The sequence below is a fragment of the Pyxicephalus adspersus genome, chromosome 3 (assembly GCF_032062135.1).
Source record: "Pyxicephalus adspersus chromosome 3, UCB_Pads_2.0, whole genome shotgun sequence".
NCBI classification, from domain to species: domain Eukaryota; kingdom Metazoa; phylum Chordata; class Amphibia; order Anura; family Pyxicephalidae; genus Pyxicephalus; species Pyxicephalus adspersus.
The window spans coordinates 18,126,401-18,137,885 of record NC_092860.1 but is presented as its reverse complement, the minus strand read 5'-3'; the positions used below and the strand labels follow the sequence as shown (position 1 = coordinate 18,137,885).

Sequence of the window (11,485 nt, the reverse complement as noted above, 5' to 3'; positions counted from 1 at the left end):
CAATTTGTCCTTGAGGGACAATAATCTAGCGTGTGTACGTAGCCTAACTCTGATATCTTCACAAGCCGATGGGATGTGAATTGGAACTTTCTGCTTGGGATTGCATTCATGTCAAGGAATAGGGGAGGAAATTTATGACAAAAGAATTGGCAAACATTTGTATTGGTGAGAAGGAGGCCAGTAAAGTGAATCTGCTTTTCCATATATTTTGTTCTTTAATCGATAAGATAAAAAGAAAAACATCCGTATGAGTAATAAAGGCCTTTCAGGCAGTTTATAGAAAAAGGCTAAAAGTTCCCCGTCTTGCCCAATTATAAGTGACCTATAGAACCTTTTTTTAGTGATCGGTGCTCCATTCGTATTCTATGGTAACTTTGAAGGTGTTTCAGGTGAGAATAAATTATTTCAATTCTGGAAATTATTTCTCGCTTCGCCTTATATTCTCAAACACTTTTACTTTTCACTTTCTGCGAGACCTAATTCAATTAGAGAATCTATTTTTCAACAAAAGCTGTTTTAATTTGTGCTCCATTAAGAAAATATACCTTAATTTTTTTTTATCCTATCAAAAATCTGTGAGCTGTCTAATGGAGGCACTGTCTGTACTTTTTTACTTGATAAGTTCTGAAATGACTGAAATAACTTTTAGATCTTTATTAATAGATAAAATTACTTCTGCAATATGCACATCATTGCACTAAAGCAAATGTAAAAAATAAAAAACCATAAGTACTGTACATATCTACAATAGCTGCAGCATTTTTATCAGGGGTCCAATATGCTACCACTTAACGTGAGCTCTCAGCAGAGTTCTCTTCTGCAGTGCACTCCCATGTAGTGTTTTTGGTTTCTTTGATTACTCTGAGAGACTATTAAAACTGCTCGGGATGTCTTTTTTTTAGCTGAGACAGGGTTGTCTGATCACTACAGAAAGTTTGGACCTGTACTTGCATTGCACCAATGTGTGTGGGGGTGTCAGGGTTTGTCTAGAAATTTCATAGCCCAATTCTGCTTTAGTCACAATTGTTGTAAACCCAATAGTGTAAAAAAAAAAATAAACAATTGATACGATTGCTTATACTGTCATCTGCGGTCTTACAGATCCAGCAATGCATTGCTGCTGCTCATCTGGGTTTACTAGTTAGTTATTCAGCACCATGTCCTATGAGCCCAGGGTGTCAATTCAGTGTTGGACCCAGAAATTTTTTTAACCTGGTTAGGAAGAAATTATAGCCGGTTGGAAGCCCCTGTATTGTGAGTCAACTCTTCACTAACTATCCAAAAACAACCGGGTGGTTACTAAAAAGTGCTGGGTGGTGCACCCAGCTACAAGGGTCCGGAGAGAACACTGCAGTTCATAGAGCTGCGGAGAGTCCTCAGCAGTATTTAGGAACTGCCAAGTACCTGATTGACAAAAAAAGGTATGGACTGCTCTATGGAGGGGTTTGGGTGAGTACCTTAGCCAGTAGTTGGGTTTCGGGCCTGCTATACTGACATTTCCAGCAGAAAATATTGAATTGTTCTTCTACAACTTGACATGGATTAGAATCTCTTTTTGCTGAGATCATGAGATTTGGCTTTAAAGCATACCTAAACTCAGAAATTTCATTTTTACATAAAAGGGTAGTGCAACACTTTTTTTTTTTATTAAAAAGAGTGCAGCACCACCCCCTAATTCATTGAGAATGAATGGGAGCGCAAAGCCTTCCAGGATATCTACGTCAGGCATCCCAGAAGACTCTTCTGTGCTCCTTCTGCTCATGCCCGAGCAGTTTTAGGCACTTTTGGGTTTAGTTCCTCTTTATATATCCTTTTAATGTTAAGGTTAGGTTATGTGTGTAATTTATATATACCGTATTTTCCGGCGTACAAGACGACTTTTTAACCCCGAAAAATCTATGACAAAGTCAGGGGTCGTCTTGTACGCCGGGTACCAGTACTTACCTGCAGCGCCCGGTGTCCTCGCGAGTCTCTTCTCNTTTTTTTTTTTTTTTTTTTTAATAAAGAGTGCAGCACCACCCCCTAATTCATTGAGAATGAATGGGAGCGCAAAGCCTTCCAGGATATCTACGTCAGGCATCCCGGAAGACTCTAGTGTGATCCTTCTGCTCATGACCGAGCAGTTTTAGGCACTTTTGGGTTTAGTTCCTCTTTATATATCCTTTTAATGTTAAGGTCCTAGGTTATGTGTGTAATTTTTATATATATATATCTATCCAGTGTTCTCCCCAGCCCCTTTTAGCCGGTTGCACCACCCGGCACTTTTCTGTAACCAGATGGCACTTTTCTGTACTTTTCTGAACAGTTGGGTCAAAATACAGGGGACACCTACATTTGTTTCCCACCCAGTTAAAAAAAATGCCTGGGTTGAACACTAAATCTATTTTTATTTGAGTGTTTGGCAAATAAAACCAAGAGCAGCTGAAATCTTGATACCAGTGCACCATGCTGTTGCTGACCTCTCATTCTAACATTCCTTGCTAACTGGCTGTCATTCTGTTCTGCTGGCTTCAATTCTTTGTCACTGTGCAGGAAAAAGTGCCGACCCAGAGCTGTGGCTTTGCCTACTGATTGCATAATCAGAACAGTAATACAAAATACTGAAGCCAGAGGAATCCAGGCAGCCAGCATTTTCAGAAGCAGCTCTGCTACAACAACGTGCATATTCCCCTGACATGGATTTCCCAAGAAGTAAAAGATTACAGCTGTAGAGAAAATCAAAGAGAGAATTGGCCTCTTATGGAACTGGATGTGCAGCTGACTCAATCATACCTATGTACAATTAAAATTCTAGTAGCAAATTTGGATGGAGCTAATGACATTGACATTCTGCACAATTGGGAACACTGTCATTACTGGTATAATGAACAATGACAAGGCCCTTAATAATATTTAATATTATTTTTGTTTTAATGAGACACTTTGGCATCTAGTTATAATTTCAGGCAAGTAATGATGATGCCAGAAAGGTAACAAGCATTGAGACCGAACAAGCAAATGAGAGGCAGTGCTGAACAGAGTTTTATCTTTCCGAAACAGCAATGACACAACTTAGTTTTATCTGTCTGCTCTGCCCGGATTCACTTCTGTCTGTGTCTACATCCAACACAGCAGCATGCCATGCACCTAATGATCCTATTAGACTACCATAAAAACACACCCCAAGCACTTATATTATGTGAGGATTATCACACTTGAATGAGATTAGATTGTCTGACTGCTGCATGAAATTGTCCTAGCAGTTAGTTGGTAGAAGCAATGTCATACATTGCTCATGGCTGTGTATCTGCCTTATGTATCAAATATGAACATGAATCGTACTTGCATGAAACATGGATAAATGAGCTCCGCTGTGACTGCGGAGCTGTGCTAGAGATGTGTGTGATGGTGCTTTTTATTTTGTATGATATACATGTGAATGTCATCAGCTAAAGGGATGAGTACATCTTCCCCATAAGCCCTTGATTTCTTTACCCCTGCGGCATTTTTTTATTTCCTTTTAAATGGAGCCAGATTTACACAGATAGGCCGGCTCAAGGATGAAATGTTTGCTACCTCAAATGCTTCATTTGCTGTGGTGGATGGAAGGAATTTTGTCTGTGTATATATATTATATTTTATATATTATTATATTATGCACAGTAAAAGCTGTATCTTATACATATGCAGGCTCTACTTCCTGCTCAGAATTACGCCACAGTAACTGTGCTTTACAATATTGTTTTCTGTTGCGTACACAAATTCAATAATTGTCTTTTGAAAGGATCCTTCAAGATTGACTGAAGGAGCGCTATACATACAGTGGAGTTTTGCTCTATGAAGAGGGGAGGAGGGAGAAAGACGGAGCAGCACCCTGTAGCCTATGTTTTTCAGTTTTGGTCCGATGACTGATCCCTGTTATGTTGATGACCATTATGCCCCATACAGGTGTTGGATAGACGTCAGATTACCGGCACTGGAGACACTTTTGTGATCCTTTCCATTGACAGATGAACAAATGAGCACTGTACTCTTGGTTCCGTTTTGTTTCATGGAAAGGGGAGGGGGAAAGAACAGTAGGTAGTTTCAGATCTGCCCTAACGGATTGGTGAAAGGCGTAGGGGGCGCTGTACACAATCCAGATTGTCGCACAAGGCAAGCATGATCTGTCGCATACGACAATCAGCTGACATGTACAAGGGAGCTACAAGCAGGTAAAATGCCTTGATCAAAATATGCAACAGAAAAGAACATTAAATATTCCTTCCAGCTCAATTCTGCATAATTCCCAAAGAATTATGATCTCTGGTACCAACTGTTAAAGACTCCATCATTTTCAATAATAAAAAAAAAAAATGACCCAGAACTAGCATTTCTACTTCAAACGTCACCTACAGCAAGACTCGGCCACTTCTTTCATTCTATGTTCTAATTAAAGAACACTACGACTTATTTATTGTAAAATCTTTCCAGGCTTAGCAGGAATCCATGCTCATTCCGTCCCCAATGAATGTCCCTATGAAACATATTGTAAACTCATAGGCTGCTAAACAGATGCTGCTTATGTTAAAAACGAATAATCCCAGTTGAAAAAACAGTAAACACCACCTACCTGCCAGCTGTGATGAAGATTTAGATGTTGATCCTGTCATGGTACCATGGGGAAAAATCATAGTAAAGACTTTTTCTAAGAGATGCTGTGAATATAGGGGGGGGGGGATCTTATAGGGATACTGTATTTCTATGGCTTTGTTTCTTTGATAACTGGTGATTTGAAGCCCATCATGATACAGGGGTTCAATATATTGCAATAACATTTTTTAGCCCCTTGCATTTTGCTTTTTCTATACATTACCATTTGTTTTCAGGAGGACTGATCTAACTCTCTCTCCTAGTTGTCGTTTTATGTGCAGTTTCGGGGCTGGCATCGGCTGACACAGTCCTACATGCTGTGAGGAATTACAGTTTTGGTATGCCATTCATGATATTGCATTCAGGGAAGCTATTCATCTGCAGTAAACTGTTCAGTTGACAGAACAATTTTCTGCAGACAGTTAACTTTCATGAAAACAGTATTGTGTGACGAGCATTCAGAGACTCCTTAAAGCCCAACTCCAAGTCAAATTTCTCCAATAAAATTGAGCCTTCATCAAGTTCCTAAAATGTAAAAAAGCAGCTCAGGTCTTTGTATTCTATTTGGAGCAATTGTTCGCAGTACCCCTCCTCTCCACAAGATGTCCTCAGACTTTAGGGTTAAATGATGCCTAGTGGTGAGTGGGAGCGGTGCTGCAGCACTATTCTTTGCGTTAGGGACCTCCTATCTTTGGGATTTTATCGGAAAGCAAGAGGACCTATGGCATCAGGCCTAAAAAACAAGTCTTTGTAAATAAATAAGTGAAATATTTAAGCTGGGCACCTCCAAAGGCAGAGGGAGTGGAAGGCTAAGCCAAAATTAACTTTTAAATAGACCCTGCCACTTTGCAGGTATTAGCACAAAAGGGGAGGAGGGGAGCTTCCATCCTTGTCAGGAACAGTCTTCAAGGTGACAAGAAGGATCTTCGTGCTCTCTCCTGTCATTTTGGTCAGCCCATCACATATGCAGGCTTGCGTTATTAAACAAAATGACCGGAAAGAGGACAGATCCCTCCTTTTGCTGTAAAGACAGCAGCTGACGAGGAAGCTCTCCTCTCTTTCACCCCCGTCCATGGTGCAGAAAAGGTTGAGGAGCCGTACTGTGTTAAAGCTGAACTGCTGTACTTGCCTGTCCCAGTTGTGTCTCGGAACACTGCTATCCTTTTCCTTCTTGCCTTCCGCCTTTCCCTCTTCAGCCATCTTGCTTGGCGGGGATGACCAGCAAGTGCAGGGGAAGCTGGGATTGCCAGGTATCGGCTTTGAGCTGTTCTTTCAGTCAGTGTTATAATGAAATAGGTGGTGACTGATAACATCTTTCAATGAAAACCGAAAATCAATAATTCACCTACCACAGACAAGCCTATATACACCTAGCTTGACGTGCTATTTCACACTCATGCTGGGGCTTCGAGAACCCCTTCTGCTTACCTATTGGTAATGGTTGAAACAGATTCCCAGACCTACCCATTGCCGGTTGTTGCTTGTTTATGAAAACCCTGATGTAGCCTAAATCTGAGGATTATATAGGTATGTAAACCAGGAAGACACAGACAGATTTAGGAAGCTGACCTCCCCATCTCACATGTGGAGAGCCGTGTAGAACCTAGCAGATGATTACCATATGACCTTTCTGACTTCACCACAATTTCTTTGTTTCCAGAATAGCTCTGACATTCGTAATTGATTTCACTTTTTGCCTGAAGTGCTCTTCAGTTAGTTGCGGTGTTGTTTGTCCTGAGGCTCTCCATAGACGAGTCTTTTTTATTTTTTTTTAAATTGAAGAATTTGAACCAACACAAATGAGAAGCATGCAATGCCAGAAAATCGCAAGAGAAATGACTGCCGCTGGCAGAAAGAGGAGGCAGAGAAACCACACAGATAACTGACAAGACCAGCTAAAAATGGTGTTTGATTTATTTATTTTTGAAATCTCAATTGTTTCCCTCGACCATAGGTGTCAGTTATTGTGTACTTTTATGAGCAAGCATATGATCGTAAGCATAAATTATGTCTTGGACATTCTGATGAAGTAAATGTGCATTTGGTACATCACCCAGAATATAGTGCTGTGATTGGAATATTGGTTTCCATGTCAAAATCAACCTCTTTATTGCTAATATTAGACTGGGTTGTATCCCAAACGAGATAATCAAAACCAAAATGGCAACCACTCTAAACAATCTACAGCAAGGTGCACATGGAAAGGGCTTTTCACCCAACAAACAATTGGACATCATCTAGAAGAGGTGTTTGCTGTCATTTGGATATTGGTTTCCATGTCAAAATTAACCTGTCTATGGCTAGTATTAGCCTGGGTTGTATTCTAAAGGAAATATTGTCACAACTTACACTCGGCAAACCACATTCCATTGTTGCTGCCATTAAAAACAACAGATCTGGCTTTCTGAATTTTAGAGGGAGTACAAAGGCAGCAAATGGCCTGTTCCAAATTCTGTATGCCAAAACAGTGCCATGTGGGCAGTAATATCACTTTCTGGTAATTTCTGACCCCAGCATTGACTGGGGGTGGACCTCTGTAGAAAGGGAGGTGATGAAGGAGCACCTTGCTGGGGTGGCTTAGCAACAGGTATTGTCACCTAGTCCTTCAAAGTGGAATTTAACCTTGCTGACCAATATATCTGTGTTCCATCTCAGGGTACCACCATCTTGCTTCTCTTCTTTCTCGCCAAGACTATTTTTTATGTTGATTAGCTGTGCCGGGATCACATAACTCCTGCGCAGGCTCATGAGAGTGCATTTAAACTCCAGCACACGCAAGGGAAGCTGGGATTGCTGGATGCAACGCACAGCTCAGCTTTATCTCCAGAAACTGAAAGCGGTAAGACAGATTATTGCAGACAGGACATCCCCTGGCCCTTTCTGCAATAATGACCTTTCCTGATCATGGAAGCTTAAAAGAGAATATTAGTTCCACTTCAACTTTTCAGTACGTCCATAGAGAACACTCTATAGCACACCACAGGTTCTATCTCTCCAAGAACAATGGATGCCAGACTACATTCCCAGCATCCTTGTATTACAGTATAAACCGTGTGTCTACTTAAGGAAGCAGGACTTGTGATACTAAAAGTAGCTGATTAGCAATTGTTGATAACTATAAACTATTATTAAACCTGATAACTTAAAACTATTAAAGTTAGAAGAGCTCCTGGCTGTATAGGTTGGGCTTTAAATTATCGCTATGTATATTAGGATGCAGACATGTCGCCCTCAGGCCATAGTGCTGAAAGTCATTTTTGTGTCCTTGATTATTAGGAGTACTAATGAGAACAACAAAACGTTCTGCATTGTTTTTTTTCTTTTCTATATTACGACCCTTCAAGGCGATTACACCATCATTGTGAATGCAATTACATATCCAGTAACCGCTTAGACTAGCAGCATTCAGGATAAATGGATTTTCTATGTTTGATCTCCAAAACACATAAATTCTTCATTCTAATCATACTTAATATCCCTCAATTCAGTAATTTGATGGAGGTTGCCGTGGCAATACAATTGCTTCAATCATGCGGCAATGTCTGATGATTCAAGTGCTATTCCCGACACTTGCACTCCCTGCTTTGCAATAGTGAATGGCCTTATCTGGTATAATCACAATGCAGATGTATTGCTAATCACCGTCCAAATGCCGCCATGGCTTTCTTTATCCGATACACAGCATGTGGAATTTTCATACCAAACTATTGGATACAAAATGTAACCTTCTACTAGGAGATGATGGCACATTGTGGTATTGTGTCACAGGGGATTCATCCTTATGAATAATGAAAACAAAGCAGAACTCCAGACGTAACAAAAAATAAAAAACTAACTACAACGTTCAATCTACAATGGATTTTTTTTTTTTTTGCAGGGTGGGAAAAAAATGTAGGCGGAGGGTATCCAGTGTATTGTGACCCAACTGTTCAGTAACCACCCAAAAACAGCTGGGTTGTTTTAAAAAGCGCCCTGTTAGAAGCGTCTGTGAAGAACACTGGTCCTTTTTCCTATATTGTTATGGCCATCATCATTCAGCTTACTTGCTCCTGGGATATTCTATATTTTTCTCAGCCTATTGCTAGACAGGGAAAGCAAGAATCTCTGCAGCGTTATAGCGATATCCAAGGGTCCTTCTATGTGGCAAAAATGAATTAAGCTGCACTTCAAGGAAAGGGCATTTCATGCTTTATTCTATACATAGAATGATGGGCTGACTAATAGGAAAGCCCAAAACTAGATCTGCTCTAGTTGCTCCTACAGACTGAAAATCCAGCTAGCACTATTCCTAATGGAGTGGTTGTCATTTAATCGTCAGTGTACATTGAGATCCTGCTCTTTGTGTCTGTGTAGCACTCCAGTCAGCCATCAGTCTGAAACCGAAGAACCACACACACGTGCCTTTTGCTGCGCAATGGGAAATATGAAATAATGATATATTGTGCAGTATTTATATAGCACCAACATATTACACAGCACTGCACATTAAATAGGCGTAGCAAATGACAAGCAGATACAAACAATGACACAGGAAGAAAAGAGGACCCTGCCCAGAAGAGCTTACAATCTAAGAAGAGGGGGAAGTAGCACTCTGTTCCATCTAAAGTACCACTGCATGCTCCCTAAATCCAACTTGCTCTACCCCCCCCCCCGTGTGCGTCTTTACCTGTGCACCCCACAAATGTTGGGTTCTTTATGCAGCTGCCATGGTAAAATGGTTTACATCATTTTATAGCCCTGCTGAACATAATGACACATACTCCTTGTATTTCATCTATTTATACCATGCTGAGATGTGTCTTATGAGGTTCTGCTACTACTCCACACAGAGCTGGGCATTTTCAGATCATGTGGGCGAGAAAAGTTAGGAAATGGTTGTTTTTCTCGGCTGTTCTACTCCATACTTAATCCCACACCATCTGTTTTAGAGACCAAAGCTTCCGGTGACATCAGTTTGTCCCTCGGCTTTGAGAGCCCAGCACCAATCTACAAAAATGGAGCATAAAATGTCTAAAAATAATAGCGGCAGTGCTTTGTAATATAGGTAGTATTTTGTGGATCTATAAACAGCATTAGTGTCAAAAGTAGCCTGCAGGGGAGAGCTGTACCTAGCTCAGAGGCATGAACGGCCCTAGCGGTGTGATGAATCCTGTATAAATGGTAAGTATGTGTGTGTGTAGGTTTCTTAGGTAACAGTCTCAGCAAGAAGTATATGTTACATATATCCACACCGGATGTGTGTTCAGTATTGGTAACATTAGTTCTTTAACTTTTTCTGCTTTCAGCAAAATCAAGACGAAAATTGACGTTCTTGTATTTGGCCAATGATGTGATTCAGAACAGCAAGCGCAAGGGTCCTGAATTCACCCGTGAATTTGAGAAAGTGTTGCTGGATGCCTTTTCTCATGTTTCCAGGTAAAGATCATGTTAATGATTTATTGTATAACATCCCATAGGATTGTGATTTGTATGTTTGTGATTAGCTAACCGCTTGTTTAAAATATATTTGCAATACCGTAGTCTTCTAAATGGAGTCACCAATTACCACTCCTTCTAGCCACTCTGAACACTTGTCATCAAGGGTCACAGAATAACATTTGTGGTCACGATTGCCACTTTTAAATAGTATTTCGTAGGTTGTTGCAGCAAAAACCTATATTGAAAAAGGGTTAGAACTTTAAATGCCGTCTTTATTGCCCTTTATGAAAATGTCATCCTGAATAGTAAGAGAACAGCTTCCTATTTGGGGACACATACAGCCCTAACATCTGACAAAGGTTCTAACTATTTCCCACCCTACTATAAAATGTGTTTTAATTGCTGCCTCATTTTTTACTTGTGTCTGACAACCTAAAATACAGTCGGATGGTGACACAAAAAGCAATAAAACACAGGTTTCTGACACAGTTCAATACCCTTCCCAGCTGTATGTCAATCTGAAATTATAAAGGATAGCTGTGCACAGCTTAGATGGAAGAGGCAGCAGCAAAAAAACAAAAAGGAAAGTTCAATCTAATGATATAATTTACACATTTTTTTCTGCCCTTAAAGAGTTACATTCCTGTTTAAATATTTGTTAAAGTGGTGATTATGTCTCTTAGGGCCAGGTCACACTTCTGTAAGACGCTGCACAGCAAACAGCATCATGATGAGGTTTGGGCTGTTATATTCCAAGGGCGTTCTTCTCATCTTTGTTTTCACACAAAGCGTTTTTGAATGTCCTTAACAGGCTTCTGCTGTGTTGTAAAAGATGGATATAGGCAGTTGGATTTAGAAAAAATATTCCACAATATATGTACAAACTCCATACTATGTGCTAAATGTATTTAAATATGTGTAAAAAATTCTGAATGTAACCTGAATGGATGATGAGTTAATAGAATGAATATATATATATATATATATATATATATATGTACCCCATTTACCAATCGTACAAGAACAAATACTGGGACTTTAAAGGCAGCATAGACAAAATACAACATAGATAAAAAATTATTATATTTATTCAATACATATTTAAAAAGACAATCATGGAGCAGTAACTCCAAATATATATACTCTTAAATTTATGTCCAAATCAGTTGTAATAATGTCACAAATGCAGGTATCATACAGTAAATGTTAGATATCAACCATATTGTTTCCAACGCGTTTCACAAATATAATCTGCTTCATCAGGGAATGATTGTTTATTTTGTTGAGGAGGTACCGTATTTTTCGCCGTATAAGACGCTCCGGAATATAAGGCGCACCCAATTTTAAAGGAGGAAAATCTAGAAGAAAAAGATTCTGAAAGATTATTCCCCTTCTGATCACTCATGTGCCATTCATACCGGTATTCCCCTTCTGATCACTCATGTGCCATTCAAAT

General features: G+C 39.8%; 1 protein-coding gene across 2 annotated transcripts in view; it reads left to right on the top strand.

Annotated features, from left to right (window-relative positions):
* RPRD1B (regulation of nuclear pre-mRNA domain containing 1B) overlaps positions 1-11,485 on the top strand; it is a 47,278-nt gene that overhangs the window by 8,594 nt on the left and 27,199 nt on the right. For both annotated transcript variants that reach the window (XM_072403752.1, XM_072403753.1), the window contains exon 2: positions 9,897-10,026. In XM_072403752.1, the coding sequence (XP_072259853.1) occupies positions 9,897-10,026 (130 nt within the window). The remainder of the gene's footprint in view (positions 1-9,896; positions 10,027-11,485) is intronic.